Below are 28,000 nucleotides of genomic sequence, written 5' to 3' on the forward strand. Positions count from 1 at the left end.
ACAACACCAAAATCCCATTTTGAAGTGAGTAAGCTCTGCTTTACAAAGTCGATATGAGATTTCTTCTTCAAACTGCTACCAACCTTCACAATGATGACTAGAGCTTGATAAACTCACATGATTTATGGCCGTGTCTTTTTATACCTAATCTTGGTACTTTCCCTTTCCCAACAGGAGTCAGTATCTGTTTTTGTCCTGCATGATGTAATTTTACCTTAAAGGAGTGTTTACGTAATCTTTACCATGTTGTGCCACGTAAGGGAAACCATATTATGATAGGGAAAGTAAATCTTTTAATTCCCTAATTTAGGGGAAAATATTACGAACATGGGTTTTAAAAAGATTATTTAACCAGTGAGCAAGGAATTACTCATTTTAAACTCTATATTAATTATTAATTATATGTTATAACCAAAAATTCCCTTTTAATAAGGGAATTATTGAGCGAACGATCGAAGTTCAGAATTTTCCAGAAATTAATGAAAATACAATTAATTGAATGAACTATGAAGGGCATTGAAGTTTTGATTAGTTTTCATTGAATACATAAATAATGAATGAGCTGGTAACCTTGGATATAAAAATAATAATAATAATCAGAAAAAATATGCTTTTCTTTGCAATATGCTGGTACATTTTGATATTCCCCGATAAAGCTACAATCAGTTCCAAAATACTTGGTACAAAAGGGAAATTTCCCACGAAATTTTATAGCCACAAATATTTGGAAGCGCTCTAAATTAGGTTGGAAAGGTAGAGTTTGAAATCTGAGTTTTAACGCTAGGCTTTTAAGACTTTGGACCTGAGGATCTGAGGATCCAAAAGTTCAAAAATGGTCCGGTAGGGCTTGAAATATAGCCTAGAAACTAATTCTCGCTAGAACTTTAATTTTCGAAAAATGGTAAAATAGCCAAAATTGCCAATATGTTATGGCACTGATTGTAGCTAATAAATTGAAAAAAATTACGTGAAAAATTAGAGACAGATTGACCGAACAGTGTAGTCTCTTTAACTCGAACCTCTACAATTCGAATGTCTGCTTAACTCGAACAAGTTTTAAGGTCCCTTCAGTTAACGATGCATTATACCCCAAACTCCATAACTCGAAATTTCCTCAATTCGAACAAATTTGTGCTGCCCTCGCGTGTATTATTTTATCCATTTATCAAAAATATGGCTTCTAGTCTAAGTTTCAAGGCTTTTACTACGTGCAACAATTAGAAAAAATCAGTGAGTTCAAGGAAGAACTTGTAATGGATTGGAAAAACAAGACGACTTGAAGTCGAAAATTTCACCTATAAGTTTAAACTGCATGGGAAAAACAAGAAGTAGAGATGGAAGCTAATCTGAAATCTACTTTACATCGAGCCTTGATGAAACAATTTTATATGAACAACGAGGCTCAAAATCCCTGAAAAGAAAAGACCAATTTAAGAACAATGGTTGTTTAATTCTTAAGAACTAATAACCGAAGGTTATACAACCGTCTATCAAGAGTTATTAATTTGATTCTTATAAAGTATATGCATATAAGAAAAATGAATATGCTCTTATTGCGCACCATCCCTTGTTTACTTTGTAAAAACTAATTACCGAAGGGTATATCACCGTCTATCAAGAGTTATTGATTTGATTCTTATAAAGTATATGCTTATAAGAAAATAAAGAAAAAATCCAAAGTGTGAAGCTAAAGACACAAAGATATATGACGTAATCCAAAGAAAACCCGCGAAAATCGTCCGTGGTTATACCAAGACAAGCGTGTAATTTGTAAATTGAATTTAGTGAGTTCGTCCACCGTATCAAGTACTTTCGTTTTCTAATTTTTTTCCTCACCGCCGCCGTCGCAGAATGCTGATTGTAATACTTTCGCTAAGGCGAAATTAAATAACCTTTACAAATTGTAAATCTAAAAGATTGGTCATAGAGGTCATTAGATAGTTTTGCTGCAAAAAAGATTCCTATTTCTATTCTTTACCTACCTTAATATGCATGACTGCGAGGTTAACCATAGCTACGGGATCTCCTGCATCAGCCAGATCATTAAAATGTTCCATTGCTAGTTCTTGATTGGCTTCTACGCCTTGTTTACCGTGGAATAACATGTCTGCCATTTGGTTCTAGAGTCAGAGAGTAAAAGAGTAGACGTAATAAAACGATAAAGTACACCTACCAACCCTTAGCGGGGTGTGGTTCATTACCAGTCTCCGCAAAAGCTGATCGCGGCACAGTGGGCTGGAGAGGCCGAAAAGTAGAAATAGGGCCATAACTTGAGTTCTAATCATGCTAGAAGGCTAAATGAGTGCTCGTTGGAAAGCTATTTTTATCTGGATTAATGCTATCATGAAAATAGGGAATTTTATTCAGTTTTCTTAAAGAAGTACGAAAAATACTAGGGGATACTGTATCAAACCTGTAGACCTTATTTCGAAATTTCAAACATAACTAGAGGACTAGGACCTTTAAAAATGCTTATAAGGGCTGTTAGGTGTATTGTTTCTCAGACTTTATGTCACTTTGGCTCTCTCGCACGGAAAGATAATTACTCGTCTAAATTACATGTCCAAAAAGGAAACTGAGAGCATTAGGCATGGTCATTTATACGTCAAAAGAAGCGTATGAAGATGTAGATTTCAGAAATTACTGTTAACTTAATTTTTTGTCTTTTTTGAGAAATTGGGGAAAAGTGCTTTATTTAGTTGTAATTATAGATGGATAGTCGGGTAATAAAAGCTCGAGTTGTACAGAGTTTTTAATGTAAAATTTTTAGTTTAGGTCATATTCCCTGTGTAAAAGGGAAGGTTCGCCTCCTCTTCCACTGTATATTCAACGTTTTTTAAACACCCTTCATAATATCCTTACTTTAGCTTCTAATGAACCCATTTTGGCTTGCTGGTTCAACCATTTGTACAAATCCGACCCTCCACCACGTGTGTCACTATAAGAATTCGCTTCGTCTAAACGAATCAATTCTGATTGTGTCTGAAAGTGGTTGAAGGAAATATGCTGTCAAATATTGGATGAAGGTCGAGACAAAATACCATTAATGATATAAATTCCCTGATCCATTCGTTTCGAAATATGTTGGTTTTTAAAAGTTTGTGTGAAAAAGTGAACTCTTATTTATGCCTTGCTATCGTTTGATGCTTAGGACGGCAGAAGATTGCCTAAAAGTTGGTAGTGTAAATCTATGCTTAAAAAAGGCTTCAAGAGAGTATTGCATTGATTTTAGAGGGTCGACTTTCTGTCAACTTTCATCGAAAAATAAGCGGATGAAAAAAAGAAATTCTAAATAAGAGTTTCGTCCTTAACTTAACTAGTACTTTAAAAATTGGACATAAGGCATTGCTTACATTGATCTCATATTTTTCTTGATCGAGTTCATTCTTGGTGATAATGGCCGCTTGGCGAGTATGTGCTGTATAATAAAAATTGAAAAGATTCCAATGGTTGAACATCAACGAAAAATATATTTTTGTGAAGCAATAATAAAATCAAAGGGTCTTTTTCAGTAACTCAGTGTAAAATACCGTGAGCCGGAACTGTTTTTTTGTTTATTACATTTATATAACCGTTTATTGACTACTCTAGCTTTACTGAAAACGTCATAAAAAACCAACATTTTTCGAAGAAAGGAAGCAATGTTAGGTAAAATACACGGGTAAGAACGACACTCAAATAATTCATGTTGTATCTAAAAAAATGCTTTTCTTCAACCAACCTGCTTGTAGTTCAAGATCATTCAGTAGACCGTTATGTGTGAGTTGATAGCGATAGGCAAGTGATAGGTGCGATAAAGGTTCACTCAATTGCGCTGCCATCAGATGGTAAGATAGGGCCTAAAATACAAGAGAGTTACATTTTTCATATACGAGCTACACAACCATATAACAAAAAAGCTACTTAGAGTTGAAAAATAATTAAGACTGAGAGACAAACATCATAACAGATTTGAAATCCCTTATTTCCATTTAAAAACATTGTTTCATCTTATTTTTACCTTCCAAAAACAACTAAAATCTGGCAGACTGTTTTACAATCCGCCTAAGCAAAAGCATATTGCCATTTACTACCGGGCCACTTAATCGCGCCATCCAGACTTTGGAAAACATTGAAAGCTTAATAAGTATCATCATACCTTATCTTGGTTAGGTTCAACGTTTGAAATTCCGTATTGATGAATGGTTGCCAAAACAAAGTAGCTTTTACCGTAACCAAGACAACCAGCCATGTTTAATAATGGCATCAAATCAGGTGTAAACTTTTTAGTCTGAAATAAAATAAAGGGTGAGTCGCAGAATACTTACTCAATACTTATTGAATGACATTGAGTCTAGAATTTCCACACATATTCTACTAAAACATCAGGAACAATACATTTTTGCCAAAATGATATAGAAAATTTTGGGCAAATGGAACATGATTCAGGAATGAGTGTTTAAAAGATTATTGTTGCGAAGGTTTCAATTTTACCAAAAATATCGTTTTCCCAACAAACCTCAGACTCGCTGAAATTCTTTTCGTGCAAAAATCAGTTACAAGGCACATTCAAAGAACAGACAGGGATAAGAAACACCATATCTGAGATATATCAGATATGATATTCGAGGTAGACAAAATAGGGAAAAAGTCATTTTAAAGGGTCATATAACTGGAAGATAGAATAAAATTCTTACCAAATTTTTCATGACATCTTTATGTATAGCTGCACCAACATCCACCATCATATGAAGGTCCCTTTTATCTTTTGCCCAATTCTCTCTTAAAACTTTCAACTTCTCCCTTAAAGCTTTCAACTCTCTCCAATAAGGTCGTTTCTTCTTTAAGGCACAAGTGTTTGGAGGCCTCTTTGGGTATAGAATCTCCTCAATTGAGCATGTTTGTTTGCCAAGAATACCATGACCAAGAGCTAGGTTCACCATAGTTTTGATTGCTTTACATTTCTGGTAACTATCTTCAGAAATGATTTGATTTATTTCTTGCTTGTCACTATCTTTGAAATGTTTGAGGTACTGTTGATAGTCTAAACTTTCGTATTGGTGAACATTGAATTTTGCCAGGTATCCAGAGAAGGTCTCTTGAACGAAATAACCACTGCTTGCCCAAAAAGAGTTGTTCCCCTTGTTGAAGCTTGTGTAAATACGGCTGAAATTAAAAGTACGTCGATTTCATTTTTGATTCTTACACAGCAAAATTTCATAACTTATGATCTATGAAATAAGTGTGACTACCTTAGCTATAGAATAAACATCAACGATCCTTTAAGTATACTAAAGTTAAACAAAGAATATATCTTCAATTCTATTTTGTGACATTTATCATGAACTAAACTTAGGATATGGAAGCCAGAGAGAACAAAAAAGGAAGCTTCTTTTCCATTTTATTTCATATGAAGGATTTGTACATTATAAGAATCAAAGTTCCTTAAAGTGTCCAAAGTGTAAAAAAAATGTTTGCTACCTGTAGCTGTAAACATGGCTTTGATCATTAAAATTGAACTTCAATTTGATATCAAGGACAGAGACACGAATCATCACAAAAATCCATTTGTTGTGTGGAAGTCTTTCCAGAGATACAAAAGCTTCACCATGGCCTCTGCTATCGTGAGCTTGCACATGGAGTTTTCCTGGAATGTGAAGAAATTGAATAAGTTTATCAAAAAAGGATTTGCAGGAGCTTTTTTGTTGAGAAAAAGTTTCTCCAATTGTCGATATTTTCTAAATGGTCAGCACGAATAATTAACCATAAACATGTTTAAAGTAACCATTCATTTAGAAAAAGCAACCAAACATTTTTATACTACAGAACCAACCCATGGTTGTGTTTTTTAATTCTACATAGATTTTTAGCTCCAGAGATGTCATTGATGTTTTCTGCATTTCCTATTAATACATATTTGGAGATTAAAATTTGTGTTAAATGATGTATTGTTTAACCTTCATTATTGAGTATAACAACGAGACTGTGAAAGTTAGTTGTATTTCTTTGTTGGATGATAAAACAGCCTCCAGAATTGCATGGCTTTGTAATGAACATCCAGAAAGTGATTGTCATTCTAAAAATAAGTGAAAAAGAAATGATTTTGACCATTTGAGTTTCAATTAAGAGCCATTTTCTGTAAAAATCAGGCAGAATCAGGCAGGTCGAGGAAGTGATATCCTCAGATTTTGCCAATTTTTAGATAGTTTGCTCAAGTACATGAAAATAACATCCTGTGAAACTTTTTTTGAAAAATCTTTTTTCGTTCCCAAGATATGGGCGTTTAAAATTTGGGTTAATTTGCCCAAAAAAGTGCACTTTTGATAAATCTTTGACTTCAAGAGCAATTTTAGACATGATCAAGCTTAAGATTCATTTCAAAACATATTTTCCTGGAAAAAATCCATGGGTTCTTTGGAAAGATGGCATTTTGAGAAAATTTTTCTCTCCCAATGGCTAGAAATCATTGCCTGAAATCACAACATTTCTAATTTTGAATCGATTTTGAGAGCAATTAGCTGGCTTGGCCACAAGTGTCACATTGATATTTTTGTATATTTCTGAAGTCTTTATGGTCATCTTTAACTTTCAATTAAAATTTCCATGTGACACTTAAGGCCACGCCCTAAAATGGCGGTTAAACATAGCTTTTCGCTCAATTTTTAGTATTTTCAATGGGCTTTTAAAGCCATGGCCCTGAGTTCCACCACTGAAACAAACCATTTTTAGTTAGTGTTTTGGCCATATTACCCAATCCCAAAATCAAACTCATGTGCTCTAATACCACTTTTGCACAATTTATCTTCGAAAATCTTTCTAAGTCATCAAGAATTTTTCCCTTAGCAACGTATTGTTTTTCCCTAGCAACCAGGCATCCAGCTTCATCAAAATTTTCCAAACTGTTTCCTGGTGGTTCCAGACCATGGTAAATGTTTTAGATTGCAATAGCAAAGTCTTGGACACAATATTCATTGAATTTTAGGGCAAATTAGGATCGCAGAGACAGAAATAGCAGACCCCAACAGGTAACAAGGGCCATGGCTCATTTAAAACACTAAAAATTGAGCGAAAAACTATGTTTAACCGCCATTTTAGGGCATGGCCTTAAGTGTCACATGGAAATTTTAATTGAAAGTTAAAGATGACCATAAAGACTTAAGAAATATACAAAAATATCAATGTGACACTTGTGGCCAAGCCAGCTAATTGCTCTCAAAATAGATTCAAAATTAGAAGTGTTGCGATTTCAGGCAATGATTTCTAGCCATTGGGGTCAGAAAAATTTTCTCAAAATGCCATCTTTTCAAAGAACCCATGGATTTCTTCCAAGAAAATATGTTTTGAAATGAATCTTAAGCTTGATCATGTCTAAAATTGCTTTTGAAGTCAAAGATTTATCAAAAGTGCACTTTTTTGGGCAAATTGGCCCAAATCTTAAAGGCCCATATCTTGGGAACGAAAAAAATTTTCACAGGATGTTATTTTCATCAATTTGAACAAAATATCCAAAAATTAGCAAAATCTGAGGATATCACTTCCTCGACCTGCCTGATTCTTACAGAAAATGGCTCTTAAGATTCAGTGAAAACCATAAACTCTGAATTTATTTGAACTGATATAAAATTGATTGAATGAAGAAAGACTTTATTCCTTTTAGATTTACGGTTTTAAAAGTGCAGGGCTAAAGGGATGTATGAAGGGGTGAAATAGAAAAATGAATAATTTTCCATGAAATACTTGAGTGGCTTATTGAAAGGAAAGACGAAAGGTGAATTTCATCACTTTATGTTAAGATACTGATACCCACTGATGTATGTTAAATAACAGAACACAAGTTAATTTTTCTATTCAATACATGTAGGTACAAAAAAACCCAATCAAAAACCTGCCTAAGAAGCCCTACTCAGTTTCTGGCACATACTTAAAAAAAGGAAGAAAAATTAGAAAAAAGCAAATCAAAGGTCCTTTAAAAAATAAAATTATTGTTATCTTCTCGTAGAAGTATCTTACCCAACAGAGTGTTCAAGATGTTGTGCCAATGCTGGAGGTAGATGTGAAGGCCACCTGGCTTCTTGAACTTTCCTAAAACATTAAAATTCAATCCCTTTATTTTAAAAAACACTATTCAATCGAGGTTAATTAAAAAAGTACTTAGAAAGAATTATAATTACCTGAGATAGCCAAGACTACTTTGGCCTAGTGATGGTACTATATTTGAAATGATTTTGTGATCTATAATATAATGTCAATGATGAAAGTTAATACTTTACAGAAACTACAGCAAAGCTGGGAGAGAGGAAGTCCATACCCTTTAACAATTTCACTAGACCTAGGAGGTCTGGGGTAAAGTGCCACATCTATTCACAGTTCCAAGTAGCTTTAGATCGAATAACCTAATCTTAGCTACTCATTCGCAGAACTGGAGCAGAGTGGGATCGTACCAACAACCCTTGGATTGTAAGGCAAATGCTCTACCAACTGAGCCAATCACCCACTAAAACAAAGATGCAGACAATAAACTAAAAATCTATGAATTCTTTAGAAGATGATATATGCACCAAGTTTAATAATAAAGAAAAAAAAAACATTATAAGCTGAAGTCCAGAGGTAAGAAAATTGATGAATATTCTATACTATGTACCTGAATGTTTTTGACATTTAGGGATCCTCCTTCTTTCAAGCATATCAATGATTTGACCAATCCAGCTAAAAGAATATGTTGGCTTTTGGTCACGATCCCATGGAGGTTGTAACAACAAATCCAAAGAGTCGACACTTGTTGAAGTCACTTCAAACCCATCCTGCTCATCTGTGATAACAAGCATGGCTTTGAATTCGACTTTTGATACAAAATAGTTTGTAAACATTGTAGAGTTCTGGTGATCATAATAAATGAGTTGGCTTGGTATGGGAATATTTACAATTGAAGTACCATTTGTTGAAATTTTCTCATCAAAATTGTATCTAAATTGATGCTTGAAGAATACGTTTTTAACTGGCATCGCATTTGAGATTTCCTCATAATAAACCCCAATGATGTAGAAATTATTGTACTCTTGAAAACTATAATTGACTTTGAGTTGAATAATTGGTTCATCAATGTATATCTTATTGTCTATTGCTGAGATATTCAAATAGTCATTCGAAATGAGAATATCTATTGGTGGGTCTGGTACAGCTTTGGCATTGTCTTCTGATAAATTTGGATCAACATAATTCTCTTTATTCAAGTCTAATAGTTCAGATTCTGAAGGTAAATCTGAGTGTTCATCTTCGCCAATATTCCCTGGAGGACCAGGATCAGGAAAATCTGACTGATGCTGTAAGTTTTTTTCATCAAAATTACTGCTACTGCTATCATCATGTTCTTCTAAAGTGTTTGGTGATACATCTTGACTGTTGGTTGTAGATTCAAAAGTATGGCATAACATTATACATTGTATGTGAAACAATGCGAGCAGTTTGGAAAGTAAACAAAGATCCATTTTTATTAAAATTTATGTCAAGGGTTCGTTCTAAAACAAAGAAAAAATAAAAAGTGTGTTAGTAGCAGTGGGCTATAGAGACCTTTTTTTTCAAAATTAAGTTTGCATAATTTTTTTTGGTGGGTTGGGACCCAAATAACATAAATCTAAGATATTTTTGGATATTTCCAAAAAAATCTAAAACCTGCTGTGTTGGTGCTACAACCATCAAATTGGGCTCAAAATGATCCTTGGAAAAAAGTAGGATGAGAATGTAACAATCATATACCTCTGCCATATATATAAACTTAAAAAAATAGGTTTTTCGGCCAAAATTGACCGAAATTGCGAAAAAACAGGGTTTTGCCTGGAAAAAAATTTAAAATCTGTTCTGTTTGTGCTACATGCCTCAAATTAGGGTCAAAATATTCGTTGGAAAAAAGTAGGATTAGAATGTAACAATTATATACTTCTACCATATATATAAACTTCAAAAAATTTGGAAATTGGGCCAAAATTGACCGAAACTGGGGAAAAAAGGGTTTGCCTGGGAAAAAAATCTAAAATCTGTTCTGTTGGTGCTATGAACCTCAAATTATGCTTAAAATATTCCTTGGAGGAAAGTAGGATTATAATGTAACAATTATATACCTCTACCATGTATATAAATTTAAAAAATTTATTATTTAGGCCGAGATAGACCAAAACCGGGAAGAAACTGGGTTTTGCCTGGAAATACAACCTAAAATCTGTTCTATTTGTGCTACAAACCTCAAATTAGGCTTAAAATGTTCCTTGGGAAAAAGTAGGAATCAAATGTAGCAATTACATACCTCTACCACATATATAAAATTCAAAAATTAGCCATTTAGGCCGAAATGGACTGACACCAGGAAAACGCTGGGTTTTGCCTGGAAATAAAACCTAAAATCTGCGCTGTTCGTGCTACAAACCTCAAATTAGGCTTAAAATGTTCCTTGGAAAAAGGCAGGATAAGAATAAAGCAATTATGTACCTCCAAACATGTATATAAAATTAAAAAAATTAGGTTTTCAGGCCAAAATGGACGGAAACCGGTAAAACCCAGTGTCTTCCCGGTTTCGGTCCATTTCGGCCTAAATAGCTGATTTTTGAATTTTATATATGTGGTTAGAGGTACATAATTGCTACATTCTTATCCTGATTTTTTCCAATGAACATTTTAAGCCTAATTTGAGGTTTGCAGCACGAACAGCGCAGATTTTAGGTTTCATTTCCAGGCAAAAACAAGTGTCTTCCTGGTTTCGGTCCATTTCGGCCTAAATAGCTGATTTTTGAATTTTATATATGTGGTAGAGGTATGTAATTGCTACATTCGATTCCTACTTTTTCCCAAGGAACATTTTAAGCCTAATTTGAGGTTTGTAGCACAAATAGAACAGATTTTAGGTTTTATTTCCAGGCAAAACCTAGTTTCTTCCCGGTTTTGGTCTATCTCGGCCTAAATACTAAATTTTTTAAATTTATATATGTGGTAGAGGTATATATTTGTTACATTCTTATCCTACTTTCCTCCAAGGAATATTTTAAGCATAATTTGAGGTTCATAGCACCAACAGAACAGATTTTAGATTTTTTTCCCAGGCAAACCCTTTTTTCCCCAGTTTCGGTCAATTTTGGCCCAATATCCAAATTTTTTGAAGTTTACATATATGGTAGGAGTATATAATTGTTACATTCTAATCCTACTTTTTTCCAACGAATATTTTGACCCTAATTTGAGGCTTGTAGCACAAACAGAACAGATTTTAGATTTTTTTCCAGGCAAAACCCTGTTTTTTCGCAATTTTGGTCAATTTTGGCCGAAAAACCTAATTTTTTAAGTTTATATATATGGCAGAGGTATATAATTGTTACATTCTAATCCTTCTTTTTTCCAAGGATCATTTTGAGCCTAATTTGATGGTTGTAGCACCAACATAGCAGGTTTTAGATTTTTTTTCCAAGCAAAATGGCCCGAAAATGGCCCATTTTGGGCATAAAAAAGGGCGGAGAACCGCCATTTTTTGGAAATATCCAAAAATATCTTAGATTTATGTTATTTGGGTCCCAACTAACCAAACAAAATTATGCAAACTTAATTTTGAAAAAAAAGGTCTCTATAGCCCACTGCTAGTGTTAGATTTGGAATTCATTCCCATGCAAAATTAGCAACTCAATTATTAAAACAACGCTTGACAAAGTTAAATCACCTCCGATTAGAAACGAAAGAAGCCAATGAAAATGAGACAGTTATTTGGTTAAAATTACCATGCTTTGGGGATAAAAGTCGATGGGGAATACTTCTGTCAATATGTTTTACTTTTATGCAGCAAATATGTAAGGAATTTATTGTTGAAATAGGAAAGAGAAAGGCGATAAGTCTAGCCTAACCTAACTGTCAGCTGTCAAGGGCTTTAAAAAAATATGAGAGCTTTATTTATACCAGACCCGATCAATCTAACTTGTCGAACCAATCGAAAAATTGAACTAATCGAACTCCATTGAACGATTAAAGTTCAATTAAAAAAATTAGTCCAACCTAATTGAACCACAATCTTTTAAAAAATCTTAGAGTTCGATCAATTTTGTTAATCAAACTTTTTAATCGTTCGATTGATCGGGTCTGGTTTATATAAAAAACAAATCACACACACAGTATTTCCACCAAGCTGATCGGTCGTGGCTTCTTCATAAAGACGAAAGACAGATCTGGACTTATTTTGTACTTTCTAGTCTCTTGTTCGTAGTTTTTCTGACTTTCTGGTTTTTTGTAAGTTATTTTCTATGTTTTCTAACTTACTGAATGACTTACCCACAGATCGCCACCGGTGGGATTCGAACCTAATGCAAAGTTCTGATGTTTTGATACCCAATGCCTTTTTATCCACTGCGCCACGGATTCATGCCAGGAAAGTGTTTCTGACGGTTAGTCACACTAGGAAATCTAGCTTTCAGAAAAAACAACATCAGTCATCTACAGGATGTGTTTGCACAACAAGAATGAGGGTTACCTGAATCAAGTTCGCAAGACAATTAATTAAAACTTGAAAGTTTGAAACAAAACAAAACGTGCAACAGCCAAAATCAACCAACCAAAATTTGTCATTCAATTCCCGAGACAGCGCTTCGATTTTTAAAGCCTTGTTTATACGCTAAAGTAAAAATAATTCTGCACTTGTAAATGGGTCATTATTTCAGGTCCGGCAAAATTTCCGGGAAACAGCCTATCCGGTGCTGCGCGGATCTAGGTGGGTTCCGCCTCCCCCGTAGATCTTTTTCTTGGGAAGTTGGTCTTCAAATTAGTTTTCAAGGTTGGCTTGGCTCAAATTTTTTCATCTATGGCTCAAATTTTAGGCAATTTCTCAAAGTTTTTTAAAATGTTTATTTCATTAAAAAGTGCCGGGTTATTTTTTCATGAATCTCTTTCGAAGTTTTGCGACACCTTTTTTATGCTAGAGAGTCAAGTAAAGGATATATATAGCGCTTTCGCAGCCTTAGTCTTTGATACGCATTTTGGCGGGACGCTAGTGTGACTAACTGTCTGACTGCTATTTATCAGTCCGTCACAAACAGCAATATTTCGATCGCACGGAAGCGCTTCAAAACACCAGCTTTTTTGGAGTTTTGTCTCGTTTACCCAAACGCTTCAATCTCGCGTAGGCTTAGGGGTCAAGACTAGAACCCCCAATACGAGACATTTGCCTGACCGAAAAAAAATCATCATTATCAATTTTGTTAATTGTCAGAATCATTTACTCACTGGAAATATGCAACTTTCTGAAGTTTCTTTTTTTTTCGGTTGTGCTTCATTTTAAAAATAACGAAGATGAAAAGTTACCATCAATCCCGCGAGTTAAAGAAAGTATTCCGACTAGTCTACGAAAAGTGCGCTCGCAAGGCGAATAGAATATCTCGCAAATTAATAAAACTGACGAAACCCTTTCTTTTTTATGCTTAGGTGACGTCACCATCGATCCTGACTTGATAATGGAGAACCAAATTTGGCAATGCATAATTATCAAGAGCGGCCAAGAAAGTTTGTGTGATGCAAAAAATTGCCCGATCAACAAAGCACTAGAAAAACGCCAACTGAAAATTGAAACTTGGAATTTATTGAATATTTCACTAATGAAGTATAAATTTTTTTGTTTTTGTAATTATTATAAATATTCATAATTTTTTAAATACTATTTTTTGAAAGTCAAAGGACAATTAAAGTGAATTTAAGCTGATTGGGTTGATATTGGGCGGGGACGGGCGTTTTGCACTTTCCGAGATCGGGAATTTTAAACGAGAGTAAAAGACGGGGGCGTCTTAGTATGTAATATTAATTCATCATTTTCTTATTTTTATTTTTCGCGAATGAAAAATGAATTTTTGATTTTTGAATTAGGGAAATATAATATAATACTGTATAATATATTATATTGGATTGTCAATGCCAAAAGATATTTCTTTACTTTACAAATAATCTGCTGTGTTCTTTCGCCACTTACCCCCGGATTGTTTTACTAGGCACTTCAGTCACGTAAATAAAAACATGTGTATATGTTGAAGCCGACTGTGGACTGACCAAAATTGCAATTACAAAAATTATTGTGGAAGTGAACGCTTTAGACGAATGTTTGGGAAATCAAAAAGACAACTTTTGTGAGAATGTTGAGTTTTGTTTATATGGCAGTTTCTGATGGACTATTTAAATATTGTACAAACTGCAGACCGGACTGTATTAAGAGAAAATCACAAAAGAGTGCTTGTTTCTAGCTCCAACCCTAACCATAACTGATAAATACAGTTAGGGAAACCATCCAGGATTCTGCCATTCTATAAGCCAGCAAAAACTAAATGACACTTGTAAACTTAAGTTTCTTACCATTTTCCATCGAAAACAACCAAAAACATTGCAACTTCCCAAAGCCGGAGACCAAAACAAATTATCTTCCAAAATTATGGCGCCCTTTTGGATCTATTGTTAAAGGGACCCCTCCCTTGTTTGTGATCTTTAGGAAATCAAACTATATTGGTCCAAAAACCCCTAACAGCATATTCAAAGAACATAAAACTTACTGCTAGTTCCTGTAGAGATATCGAAAAATTCCTCTGAAAACAGTATGGCGTCTCCGTCTGACTGAAACCAACACAACCGGGGCTCATTGGGAGTTCTGAAGCCGATACCGATTCTCCATAAACCCGCAACTCGACTCCAAGCAAAGGGTTTTTCTTAGGAGAAGAGCGCGGATTCTATACTGTTCAAACCAGAGCTGGCCTCTACACTCGTACTGTAATTTTCCGGTGCATTTGTGTCGACAACTTGGTGCGACAAGAGCGCGAGAAAATTCGAAGGCCTTCAGAAGCCATTTGAAATTTCTGAAAGTTGAGTGAACATCAAAATTTATAATTTGTAATTATGGATTGAAGAAAGAGTTTTGCGTGCTAATAATTTGGGAAGTTGCTTTTCATATGATTATGAAGTGAGTGTCTTGTTATCATTTTTAAGCGAGGGGTCCCTTTAAGGCCATCTAAAATGGTGGAAAGAGTTGTGGAAAGACAAAGGCGCTCGCTGCGTCGAGGGTGGTAACGCCAAAACGCCCAATATGATCTTCCAACAGAAGACATGAACGTCATTTTTTATTGAGTGACGTTATGACTTTTTTGATTGCGGCCGCGTACAGGAACTCGCCAAATGTTCCTAACTGAAATAACCCAATTTCTAGCCAATCTGATACGTAACCACACCCAAACCACACCCATCAGGTCACCTGCAGGTCCTGACACTATTCCTGCATGCCAGATCCGAAAAATAGATACATGTCTTTCGTCTTTATGAACTTATGAAGAAGCCTTCACCAAGCTGATCAGTGGAAAACACTGGAAAACACACAAAAAATGAACTCAACCATATTAATAATAGAAACCAAACTGTCCATTGTAAACATACAAACATACTTAAACTTATCTCTGGCTCAAGCTTGAACAAAGAAAAACAAGAAAAGATACCTTCTGAGATGTTAGGGCCTGTAGGCCTGGTGTGACTTTTACTCTGGCTCTTGCCTCTGTTGCTGCATCAAAATATTTTTTGGATTTTTGAATTTCCGAGAAATTTGCGTAGTAAACAAAACATAGCCTGTGATCATTTTGCCGCATTAACATTCATAGATAGTTCAGGTAGAGGCTAGTTCGCTAGCGATTTTCGACGACACGTGGCAATCAAACAACGAAGTCGTCTTAATGGTTTTATTTGTGATGACGATTATATATACAATTATCAGATTTAACGAATCAAAGCCTACGCGTAATCGTTATTCAGGTATAATAGGGTCGTGTCATTGCCGTATAGGCTAACGTTACGACTTGAGAGAGAGAGGGGGTACCCCCCGCTATACAAGTGTCCTTGCCTTGAGTTTCAGCAGAGCGGGGGCAGAGCGAGAGAAGTTAAACTCATGATAGGTGCAGTATATTCTGATTGAAGACAGTATGGGTCCTTCTGGTATTCCGGTTTTCGATGGAAGAAAAGGAGGTGTCTCCTCGGAATAAATCAAATCCTTATTGGGATCGTACAAAAAAAGGACGCTGTGTAGCGCACACCCACGTATCATTTAGAAAGTTAAGATCCAAAATAAATCGCCGTAGTGGACCTTCAAAGGGCTCTTGCATTTCGAAATATCATCTCGCTTGTTCCAGGAACATGAAATGGACAATATCAAATTTCAAAACACTTTCTCGAACTGACCTATAGGTAGGAAACCAGGAATTTCGGGATATAACATGTCTTTTTATTCTATAAGCATAACGTTGACAGGCTAAGTTTTCGGTACCCAATCAATAGGGATGTTAAGTATCAAAGATAAATCAACGCGACGAATGAACGAGTTTTAACCCGCAACCTGCAGTAAACATGTGGACCTGCATTTTCTAGAATCCAGGCTAAAACAGCTTAAGAAGGAAAAACCGTGAAAATCTTCGTTGTTGAACATACCATCTTGCAGAGAAAAGGTCCGTTCGTCGCGTAGATTTATCTTTGAGCATTAACCTCCCTAATGACTCTACTTCAAGAACAGTAAGATGATAAGCGTAATGCGAGCCTGATATTGGAGTGGATAATTGCTTATGAAAAAGCATGTATCTTAATAAAACATAGGTCGAGGGACTAAGAGTGTAAATCAATGTATTGGAAATTTGGGCATGTCGTGTCTCAGACATATTTTGATCTTTTTGGCATTATGAAAAACATCTTCTTTAAAAGATAAACAATTTAATAATATTAAAACAAAATTTGAAAAACATTCCTATCTTTTTATAAATCTAACAGCGAGTAGTAAAGTCTATTTCCAAAATGCTGACATTAGAAGAGATTTTTGACCTGAAAAATGTTTTTCCTTCAAAAAATTACTGTCAGCTTATTTGAGAATAGACTTTAATCACAGAATGCAAAAAAATCATTTTCGAAAAACTGCAACCTTACAACATTACATGAAAATCTTTTGCATCTCAATGTTTTTATCGAAGAAAGTTTCTTCCGCTAAATTCGCGTACCTTTTTCAAAATAATTAGATGAGCTACGAAGCTTTTCGAAAGGCTTCACAAAAGAACGAAAAATACATCATAGACTCTGACCAGCAAAATGTTATCTTTGACCATAATGGCGATTTTTCATGGATAAACACGAAGATATTAAACTCCTACGATGTCAACCGAGATGCTAATTTCAATTTAAAAAATGGATTATCTATAAAAATTCGTTTGCTATTATAATTCATCTTCGGGTTCGTGGTGTTTAGAAGAATCCTCTGTTTTAGATTCCTTTTTATTATCAGTCTGTTTTTCTGTTTCCTCGGGTTGTTTAGTTTCTTCTTTTTCAGATTTTTGTTCCTCTTTCGGTGCATCTTTTGATTCTGTTTGCTCTTTCGTTTCTTCGGTCTTTTCTTTTTTCACCTCCTCGTCTTTTTTCACCTCTTCGTCTTTTTTCTCGCCCTTCTTTTCTTCAGTCTTTTTCTCATCAGTTGTTTTAGTTTTAGCCTTTTCGTCTGATGTTGTTTTGGTTGTATTCTTGCCAGCTGATAAGAAGAAGAAAAACACCACTTTAGATAAAGTCCTTTATCATCTAAACTTTTTAACACATAGACCCCAAATTATAATACTGTAGAGTCTCCATAACTCAAACACGCGCAAATTTGTTCGAATTAAGGAAGTTTCGAGATATAGAGTAAGGTTTACATGGCATTGTTAACTGAAGGAACTAGAAAACTTGTTCGAGTTAAGGAGACATTGAAGACTCCACTGAACCTTGTAATACATCAACCAATGACTGTCGTCTATAGTTGGAAAACATTTTGGTAAGGTGAACAGGATTTTGGATTCAGCCCCTTTTGTTCTACGAAGAAATTAACGATGCTGGTTTATCCTCTCGAAAGAAGGATCAAGGATCGAAGTTGATTGACGAATTCTTTTTGCAGATAAAAGGAACGAAAAGAAATGTTTTCGATGGAGACTTATCTTGTAATTCTCACCTTCAGTAGTAGTATTGGCTTTTGGTTTTGGTTTGGGTTTAGGGACGTAATATTTGGCTTTGTTGATCAGATAAACCATTTCACGATCCAATTTGTTTTGTTCGTATAAGATGTCTTTGCTCAAGAAGACTGGTTTCTTTGTGGGATCAGACTCGTTGTGCTTTTTCCAGTTGGTAGTGAACCAGTTCTAAAGGCGAAAGCAATGCGAGATATAATGTTAAAATAGAACAACAGATTAGACTCAATCACGTCCTAAACCTAAGGATAACTAAAAAACAAATTAAGAACAATCCCAGTCTCAGAGTTGTAAAATTATTAAGAAAATGCAAGAATTCTAAGGCCTGAAAATAAGGAAAAAATGAGAACAGCCAACTTAGGCCACCTTTCACAAAAATCTACGGAAAAGAGAAGAAAACTTCTAGAGAAAAATCATCAACATACCTTAGTTTCAGTGTATACTTTTTCAATATCGGTGAAATCTTTCTCAGCGTAAATTTCTTTAGCATCGGGAAGTTTTTTCATTGAGACAAGGAATCCAGACGTCAAATTCAAACTTTGTAACATGGAGGCGATAGCTTTGGGGCGTTCCTCTGTTTCTTTCATTCGCAATCTCAATTCTTTGCTTAACTCTTTCAGTTCCTTCAACTTCTTCTTGAAAGTCTGTGAACGAAAGAGATAAGAATAATTAAAATAACAACTTTTCGACATTTTTGAAGATAAGAGTTTAATTATAACCTTCATCATCTCATAAACACCAACTACCACACCCGTGGTCGGTAATTCTGGACAGACGGAATGGACTTAAATGGTGAGGTGAGAGTGACATTGTTCCCAAAAGGTTCACGCCGGACTAACACACTTGATCCGAAAAACTGCGTGTGTCTCGCAAGCTGGCAGGCAGTACAAACTACAGCCAAGAATTTATTATAGACACTGGATAACCAACGAGCTATATTTTCATTGATTTCTCATGTTCTAGCCTTCTCCGCAGTAATAACATTATTGTTCACTCTCCTTTTTTCATTAAACGATTTTTCGTAACATTTTAATCATTTTTTTCATCTTAACATGGTCATTTCAATTCCCAAATGAAAATTAAGTTTTCCTTAGAGAGGCGAACGCATCAAAATAATTGCTAATTACGTGTCGTTATGACGTTTCAAGTTGCAAGAAAGATACAACAAGCAACATGCTGAATGGACCTACCTGATGATGAAACTTAGGTCTTGTTCACACTGCAGACCTTCCTTAATTAAATCCATAACAACAAACAAAGAGATTTATGATAAATGAATACACTGGTTTATCACAGTTCTTTGTAGCTTCACGAAATCTTTTGGTAACAGATAATTGATTTTGCTTAAGCCTTCTGATTGGTCGTTTTTAATTGATAATCTCATGTAAATTTGGATCGCATTGATAGGCATTGATACCCATACGCCATTCGAAATTCGTAAACGTATTGATTATAGAGATTGTACTCCATTTTCTTGGCAGTTTTGAGATTTATCGTTCTCACGCATCAACAACACTGATTCATATGATTCAATTTTTACATTTTTTCTGTCTTTTTTTATCTTTTCTGTTTTGCTGAAATATACTTTATTTGCACGAAACGCTCCTTTTGTTCATGTTAATGTATCTTCCTTAATAAAATCTTTTGTTTTAAGGGAAGCCTCTACCCTACCTTTAAGACAATAGAGCTTACGACTTTTAATTAAGGAAGATCGATTAAAAGTTACAATACTACGCGTTCGACACTTTGTTAAATACACGCTCTGTATTGTAGTCAACAAAGCATTCTCCTAACTACATTTTAATTAAGGAAGGTCTGCAGTGTGAACACGACCTTAGATAGCAATAAGGAGAAAAACAATCATTAAGAAAATATAGCGCTTAGCGAAAATGCATTAAATGTCATCATTGATTGTTGATGGGGGGGGGAGGGGTTTAGGGAAAAAAGAAATAGAAAGTTCCGGTTGCAAAATTGCAAAAGTTTTATTGACAATCGAATCATGCTTGATGATGGCATTGAATTATCAATAATTTTTTTAAGTGAAAAAAAAAAGAAATGTATGGAAAAAGCCCAATTCAAATCAGCAAAAGCTAATGATAAAATGCCAAAAAAAAACAGTTTTTCCGGCATTTTCGGCCGGAAAAATCTTTTTCTCAAAAATCGGACTCGGCCATGTTTTGGGCATTGTTATTAGGCATCTTTGAGCAAAAAATCAGAAAAAACTAATGACAAAATCTCGAGAAAATGTCAAAAAACCTGTTTTTCCGGCATATTTCCGGCATTTTCGGCCGGAAAATTTTTCCAAAATCGGGCTCCGTCACATTTTAGGTATTATCATTTTGCATCAGTGTGTAAAATTTCATATAAAAATATAAAGTACAGCTCGAGAAAATCAAGAAATACCGTTTTTCCGGCGAAAATGGGCTGCACTGGCGATTTTTAGAAAGTTCCGGCTTCAAAACTCAGTTCTATTGACGATTGAACCATGCTTAATGGTGGGCATTGCTATTAATAATGTTTTTGTGTGAAAAAACAACGAAATATAAGGAAAAAGTCCGATGAAAATCTGCAAAAATGGCGATTTCAGGCATATTTCCGGCATTTTCGACCGGAAAAATTTTTTTCTCAAAAATCGGACTCGGCCAAGTTTTGGACATTGCTAATACGCATCTTTGTGCAAAAAATCAGAAAAAACTAATGATGAAATCTCGAGAAAATGCCAAAAAACCGGTTTTTCCGGCATATTTCCGGCATTTTCGACCGGAAATAAATTTTTTTCGAAAATCGGGCTCCGTCACATTTTGGGCATTACCGTTTTGCATCATTGTGCCAAAAATCAAAAAAAACTAATGAGCCAATCCTGAGAAAAGCTGGTAACAGACGGACGAACGAACGAACAGACGAACGAACGGACGGACATCGGTTAATTTAAAGGACCTCTACCCCACCGGGGTAGGTCCAAAAAACATGCTATGTATGAAAAATTGAATGTTGACACCAGAAATTTTCAAAATTTAACCTTAATAAAACCACCGATCCACCACGAGCCTCCAAAATATTTTCATATCACGGTGAAGAGAGACAAGACACTCAAGTCTCATATATGTCGATCTTAGCTCTTCTCAGAAAGATGTTAGAGAGATATTGCCAACTTAAAATTCTGTGTCATTTTAGGCCTTTTGTTTGATTTTTCTTGTCTGATGATGTTTTTGTCACAACAGATTTAATCCGTTAAGTATTTTAGCATTTATTTCCAAATTTTTGGCGAGTAAAAGTACAAAGATAAAGATAGAGGACTTTTTAGAAAAGAGATTATTAATTATTCTCAAAATCAGAGAACTTCGAGCCGCCATGACAGTTGTCCTTTGCGGACAAAGCTAGATCCTCGATTGTTTCCTTAAAAACAAAAGAAAGACAATGCTTCGCTCTCCACCGTTTTATACGTTGTTTTTCCAGTGTCTATAATAAATTCATGCGACAGCGGTTTTATGAGACGACTCCTAGACTACTCAATACAGAACCGAGCACCCTCTGTAAGGAGAAGCCAGCCATCAATTTACTTCTTTCAAGGGCTGTTAATGGAAAGCATATCTTCTAGACTAAGTTCTGTTCGTTATCTCGCAAAAAAAGACTTGAAAAGTGAACAATAATATAATGACAAAAATAGAATAAAGTCTCCTGAACTCACCGCTTCGTCAGCATCGAAGCCTTCTTCATCCAACCAATCAGATGCTTGATTTAAAGCTTCGGTTAATTTTTTGCGTTCCTCCTCTGTAGAGAGTGCCTCGACCTCCTCATTGGTCAATTTGTCTTTGAATTCAAACACGTGACTTTCTAACTCGTTACGTGCTTTTTCTGTGGCAAACTTGGCTAAGTCTCGGGCTTGAAGATCATTCAATCTGCAATGTAAATAAAACATTTCTTTGTTAGGAAAAGTTTATTGACGGATTGGATCTGTCTTTTATCGGAGCATAGAAGATGCCACTTAATATGAATAAGGGACTAAAAAATCAGTGGGTTGTGTAGTTCAGTACATAATTTGTCAAATTTCACAAAGACATTCTAGAGCTGGTTTCATAAATAATTTGATGAGGGGTTCTTTACTGCATAAGTAGAGTAGCTCTTTCTAAAATCACAATAAGTGCTAAATATCAGTTTTCTTAAAAATGGAATCAAATTCAAGAAGGCTTCGACACCTACTTTTTAACTGATGCTTGGAAAACTTCTTTCTCAACTGAAGGGAGATCCATAAAATTCAATGCGAAATCGATATTTTCTTTTACGATTACTGGCTTCTTTGGTTTCACTTCTTCAGTTTTGTTGCCAGCTTTATCGTCCGTCTTGTTCTAAAAGGGGGACGATTTTTTCATAAAAATAAGTAACACGACGATCAGGATTCCTTCTGACAGAAAATAATGAATAAAATTCAAGCAGAAAATGTGAGCAGTTCACAGAAATTGAGCCCATTCAAAAATATTCTTTTTTGTGATTTTTAAAATCGGCGGCGCAACAGTCAAGAAGCAAGAGTTGATACAGGTAACCAAAGAATTTGTCAAACGATAAGATTCCACACACTATGAAATGAATGACTTTTCTAATGTCAAAATCGACGGCGCATAAATCTATGTTACTATACGACACAACGATAATAAATCATTACATTACAAACATGGACTATTTATACAATAAAGTAAAATTAGTGGTTGTTTATTCAAAAGTAAACATGTTGAAAGTACCTTTTTATCATCAGTTGCTTTTTCGTCAGCTTTTTTCTTATCTTCTTTCTTCTCAGTCTGGAAGTTTCAAAAATAACATAACACCCGATTAAAGATCTCAAACACAAACAAGATTATTAGACTTTCCAGAATCAAACAGTTTGAATATACTGTATTACATCAAATAAGTGTTTATAATTTTTCTTTTGGTTTTTGGGAGGGGCGTTGAAAAGAAGGGGGAGCTAATTCAAAGGAATACGGTATAATGATAATGGATTTTTTTGTGTTGAAGAATAAATGAATTCCAATGTACGAGGTATAAAAAACCAGATCCAGCCTTACCTTTTCTTCTTTCTTTTCTTCAGTTTTCTCTTTTTCGTCTTTCTTCTTCTTGTCATCATCCTTAGTTGGTTTCTCCTCGCTCTTTTTCTCTTCTCCACTCTTCTTTTCACCCCCGTCTTCCGTCTTCTTCTCGCTTCCTTCTTCTGCTCCTTCTTCGCCTTCTTCGCCTTCTCCGTCTTTTTTGCCGGAGCCGAAGAAACTGGAAAGTTTGGAACCAAGTTCTAAAAAAATAAAACAGTAACAGGTTTCCACCATAGACATTTGATATACGGGTTCTTCTTGAATGACCCATATTTCTCAAACGCTCATAAATGAAAAAAATGAAAGATTAACTACCATACTTCTGATTTACATTCTGACAAAGAATTAGGGATCTTACTTTGGAAAGTTGATTGCTCGTCTTCTTCAGCTTGTTCAGGAGATTTCTCAAAATGGGCTTCAACTTTCTCCAAGTTCAACAAACCACTCTCATCCAACTCAAAGTATGCTTTCACACCCTTTTGAGCGAGCTTCTCGTTCTTTTTGTGTGCTTCTTCAACACCAGACAAACGATAATTGATCAAAGTGTCCAAGTCAAGTGTGCTATAAGTAAAAGGTAACAAATATCAAAGAGGTTTAATACCCTGCATTTAAGAGAGAAAAAGGAGACAAAGAGTATAACACAAAGCCAGCACATCAAAGCATTAGAAAGATTTCGAAATTATTTGGTTCCAGTTTTTATACTACTGGAGGCAGTAATTTTTTGAAATACTTTACTCAGAGACAGAAGCTATGCCAATTTCTGAAAAGATTGAACTGAATATCCCAGAAATTGCACTCTAGTGACGTGGTGGTATCAAATTAATCCACAAATTAAACAATACAATGTGACTGTCTCTTTGTCTTTGACAAAAAAAACTTACCCTTTGAGTTCATCATTCAAGAAAGTGAGGTCTCCATATGAAGAGTTGAAATGGAAGTCATTTGGTTTTCGGTTGAACGTCATAACCTTCTTTTGGGGGAGTGGGTTTAACCTGTGGTAAAGATTACGTGTGATGGTTTTGCTTTTCGTCTCACCGTCCGTTTGTGATGAGCGTTCGAATTTGATCTGTAAAAGAAGATAGCAGTTGATATTGATACAATCATAGAAAAATAATAACTGAAAAGGAATGTTGTTCCTGGTACCTAATGATAATCCTATGAATCCTTCTCATATTAAGAACACAAGTTTTTCTTAAACCCTGCAATTTCAACCTAATGGAGGCTTAAGAAAAATTACAAAAAATAGCTTAAAACCTTTGTGCGTTATGTTCCAAACTATAAATTTAATAATGTAATGTAATAAAGTAATACTCACATCAATTGGGAATAAGTTCAGGTCTTTGACTAAGAACCGTTTGACTTTGAAGCCAGCAGTCAAGTCAGCAGCTTTGTAGACAGCTCCAAGTGCAGCTGCTTCATCTGTGTTGATGTTCTTGCCGAGTTCAGATCTAAAAATTTCAGTTAAAACAATTTTCAGCTAAAGTAGATTTTCTAGAAAGGCAGGAAAGTGTTTGAAAGAAACCAACATATCTTTCTGATGTTATTATACAAAAACATTTACTTATTCAGGAGAGAAACCTGCGGGAATTAAAATTTGCTGAACATTTCTTATTCAATCAGACACAAGGAACTTAAGAAATTTTTGCAAAAACACTTCCAGTGATTATATTATGCATAACCAGGCATAACATGGATCGTAGAGTGATAGCTTTATAAAACATCCTTACTTCTGAGTTGTTTTCAAAAGGATTTCTTGAACTTTTGGAATTCGAGTTCCACCACCCATCAAAATGACTGTCTCAATATCTTCCTGCAAGGATAAAAAAGCAATCAAAATCAAAGAGTTGAAAGCAAACTTTTCAACAGAATGATATCTAATTCATTTCATCAGGAAAAGTATTTTATCAACGCTGATGATTTTTGGTAAATACGGATCGTATGAATTAAAACACTTTCCTATGACTGGCTGATGGCTGGAATTATGTTAATAATGATTATCAAAAACAGTTGATGAAATGAAATTATGGTGAAAGGGAGGCTACTCACCATTTTCATAGCAGCACCATCCAAAGCCATCTTAATTGGTTTTTCAACTCTCGCAAATAAATCAGCATAAATTTCTTCTAATTGTGCACGAGAAACCTTCATACGGAAGTCTTTCTCTTCAAAGACGTTTTCAATTTGGGCCTTGTGGTCTGTGTTGGCACTCAAGACTTGTCTAACACGGCGTGATTCTTTCAATAATTTAGCCATGGCTCTAGGGTTCTTTGTGATGTCTTTCTTCAACTTGCTGTTCTTTTCCTATAAGATAGAAAATTGATATTTAGCTTACACCTACATCCTCAATGTGCTTAAAGGAATTAATGACAAGATCTTGGGCATCAAAAGCAAGGGAAACATACGATGTAGATAAATATAGTTCTCAAGCACATAAATTGGTTATACTTTAGACGTACAAACTTTCGCGAGCTGAAACTTTTGCGATTTTCACGAATTTTAGTCCTTTTCGCGAAAGTAAATGTCTTTGAGAAATTGTGAAAGGGCCATTCGTGAAAAGACAAAAGTTTTAATCCAATTCAAGAAAAGTATTTTGTCACTCTTAGCTATTTTTCGTGTGAAAATTTTAATTTTTATGCCTTGATTTGCAAAAGTTTCTGCTCACGAAAAAGATTTTTTCTTCGAATTCGCGAAAGTAAATGTCGTGAATTTTGCGATTTTTTTACCTCGCGTAAGTTTCTGCTCGCGAAAGTTTGTACGCCTAAAGTAAGTTAGCTTCAACCTCGCGAAAGTTTATGCTCGCGGAAGTTTGTACGCCTAAAGTAAGTTAGTTTCAGGTAATGAGGAAAATGCATTAATGTTACAAGGAATAAAGTAAAACTTACTTTGAATTCCTTGACAAGGACCTCTCTTAGTCTCATGTCCATTTCCAAACCACCTAAGGTTGTATCGAATCCTACTCCCTTGATAACGAGTTGTGGAACAGTTTCAACAAATCCTCTATCTTTAACTTTTGTGGTACCATAACCAACAATTGTGACTGTAGTGTGACTGGACCCCATATCAAAAAACATAACATTTTTGACAGTGGAGTTGAAGGTAGCAGCTCTGAAGATACCATAATTCAATGCAACAGCAGTATTGTCGTTCATCAACTGTAAAACATTTAATTTTGTCATGTTGGCAGCATTTATCAGCGCTCTACGTTCAGCTTGATTGAAGAAAACAGGAACAGTCAAAACAACATCTTTCATTGGGTGACTAGCAAAGTTTTCTGCTGTGTGTCTGGTGTTGTTTAGCATCATTGCAACTAGTTCCTCAACTGAATGTTTTTGGTCATCTTCTCCTTGAAACAAGACTGTCCCTCTTTCTTCATCTTTCAACAAAGTGTAATGGGGAAATCTTTTTCTGTATGTTTCAACAGCAGGGCTGTCAAACTTCTTTCCAAGAAGATTCATTAGATAAATGTACGATTTAGGTGGTTGTTTGACAGCTACTGTCATGGCAGGATCACCAAATTCCCGTTCAATTCCTTTCATTGAAACTGCAAATGGTGTTTTACGACGTGATTCCCTGTAAAAAAAATATTAATCTTTACTTTAATAATCACTTTTAAAAACAGGTTATTTTCTCAATGAACACTTACCTTACTTTTAATTTTAAGTTGTCAATAATAAAGCAGAAAAATGTGCAATTTATGAAGTTACTTACTTATTTAGGGCTATCTCCATTGGTACACCGGGCTAAAGAAGATAACAATAAAGATAGATCAAATAAATATCAATCTGTAATGTAATGTAAACCATAGCCCAACATTTTTTCCTCTAATTACATTCTCTAACGACCTTCCCTAATCTAAATAATATACAAGCATACAGTATCATTTTACTTAAAAACAAAAATTAGCATGGGTTTAAAAGAGCTAAAGGATTTTAATACATATATTATAACTTTTTGTTAAAGTTTTCTAATTTAGTCAATCACTGAACCGAATTAAGCTAATTTCTATCCATCCAAGGCCTAAATGAAAAACTTCAACGCAAAAATTGATAACCCAGTCAGGTCCTCTTGAGGGTCAAGTTGAACATTTACAAGAATTTTTGTCATTGAATTGGTCGTTAACTATTCAAACAAAAATTTTATTATATTTTTTCTAAAGAACGCGTCATCTCTATTGTTTTGAATAACCAATTATGTGAGCATCTTGTAAAAACTTCAATACAACTGCCTCTTGAGGGAGTTTTTAGGAAATTAAGGTCTAATAGCGCTCCGCAACATATACGTCATAATTATTACTTTTCACTTTTTTTGACATTTGTACGAGTTGCAATCCCACAATTCAACGCGGCTCAATTAAAGATACGTGCAAGCTGTTATATATCTTTTGTCAAATGATGCAATTAACGTGCAAAAGAGATTAACGCAAAGGTTGATGCGATTGGAACTCGTACAAACACATCGAGAGTAATGATTATGTCAAAAATAAAATCTATTTTTAGATTCACCGCGGTGCGCTATTTGAAATTATATTTGCCTTGAAAGTTGAAAGGAGAATTTACCTTTACAATGGCAACTTTGAGCCATTCACTTCCAAGATCCACAGACATGACTGCAATAGAATCTAGAAAGAAATTTACCGCTCTTTGTTTTGAAATGTGAATATAATGCGTGTGGAATCACATAAGAATTCACAACCAATAATGAATTTCAACTAGATATATTAGATCATCTTATGGTAGCTAAGATTGACACAGAGATTATCGAGTCTGCAGGAAGGAGCAAACAAAATGAAAAACATATTTGTGTGATAAGACTTACCTGAGTATTGGAAATTTAGTGACATGATTGCCACTAAGACAAGGCAACAACATATTCTGCATTCCATGATTTTGGAGGTCTTTATATTATTTTTATTGTTTGTTGTACCTTAAGAAGAAC

At 34.9% G+C, this 28,000-nt stretch overlaps 2 protein-coding genes across 2 annotated transcripts in view; both read right to left on the reverse strand.

Annotated features, from left to right (window-relative positions):
* Window positions 1-15,529, reverse strand: part of LOC136802438 (protein sel-1 homolog 3-like) — a 28,104-nt gene extending 12,575 nt beyond the window's left edge. Inside the window, exons 1-12 of the mRNA XM_067059170.1 lie at window positions 15,462-15,529; window positions 8,621-9,494; window positions 8,151-8,211; window positions 7,990-8,061; window positions 5,937-6,055; window positions 5,461-5,626; window positions 4,677-5,145; window positions 4,139-4,270; window positions 3,722-3,839; window positions 3,354-3,418; window positions 2,863-2,982; window positions 1,983-2,120 (exon numbers count right to left, since the gene is read on the reverse strand). Coding sequence (XP_066915271.1) covers window positions 1,983-2,120; window positions 2,863-2,982; window positions 3,354-3,418; window positions 3,722-3,839; window positions 4,139-4,270; window positions 4,677-5,145; window positions 5,461-5,626; window positions 5,937-6,055; window positions 7,990-8,061; window positions 8,151-8,211; window positions 8,621-9,464 — 2,304 coding nt within the window. The 5' untranslated portion in view covers window positions 9,465-9,494; window positions 15,462-15,529. The remainder of the gene's footprint in view (window positions 1-1,982; window positions 2,121-2,862; window positions 2,983-3,353; window positions 3,419-3,721; window positions 3,840-4,138; window positions 4,271-4,676; window positions 5,146-5,460; window positions 5,627-5,936; window positions 6,056-7,989; window positions 8,062-8,150; window positions 8,212-8,620; window positions 9,495-15,461) is intronic.
* A 1,538-nt stretch (window positions 15,530-17,067) lies between these two features.
* On the reverse strand, window positions 17,068-28,000 carry LOC136802440 (hypoxia up-regulated protein 1-like). Its single transcript, XM_067059172.1, has 16 exons — window positions 27,881-28,000; window positions 27,622-27,683; window positions 26,774-26,805; window positions 25,948-26,635; window positions 25,112-25,366; window positions 24,793-24,875; window positions 24,381-24,513; window positions 23,947-24,131; window positions 23,424-23,626; window positions 23,045-23,265; window positions 22,724-22,780; window positions 22,188-22,333; window positions 21,676-21,886; window positions 18,413-18,631; window positions 17,972-18,158; window positions 17,068-17,518 (listed from the first exon to the last, which is right to left on the reverse strand). The coding sequence occupies exons 1-16, from the start codon at window positions 27,945-27,947 to the stop codon at window positions 17,211-17,213; spliced, it is 3,057 nt and encodes a 1,018-aa protein (XP_066915273.1). The 5' UTR covers window positions 27,948-28,000; the 3' UTR covers window positions 17,068-17,210.

This window comes from Clytia hemisphaerica, unplaced genomic scaffold (assembly GCF_902728285.1).
Source record: "Clytia hemisphaerica strain Z4C2 unplaced genomic scaffold, Clytia hemisphaerica genome assembly, whole genome shotgun sequence".
In the NCBI taxonomy this organism is placed as follows: domain Eukaryota; kingdom Metazoa; phylum Cnidaria; class Hydrozoa; order Leptothecata; family Clytiidae; genus Clytia; species Clytia hemisphaerica.

What these genes read in the sequence shown, in the direction of transcription:
- LOC136802440 (XM_067059172.1), bottom strand. Translation starts at nt 27,947, where the DNA reads ATGGAATGCAGAATATGTTGTTGCCTTGTCTTAGTGGCAATCATGTCA. An exon ending in ACTAAATTTCCAATACTCAG is followed by an intron (nt 27,684 to 27,880) that starts GTAAGTCTTATC and finishes ATTTCTTTCTAG; the next exon opens with ATTCTATTGCAGTCATGTCT. An exon ending in TTGAATGATGAACTCAAAGG is followed by an intron (nt 23,627 to 23,946) that starts GTAAGTTTTTTT and finishes TTTTACTTATAG; the next exon opens with CACACTTGACTTGGACACTT.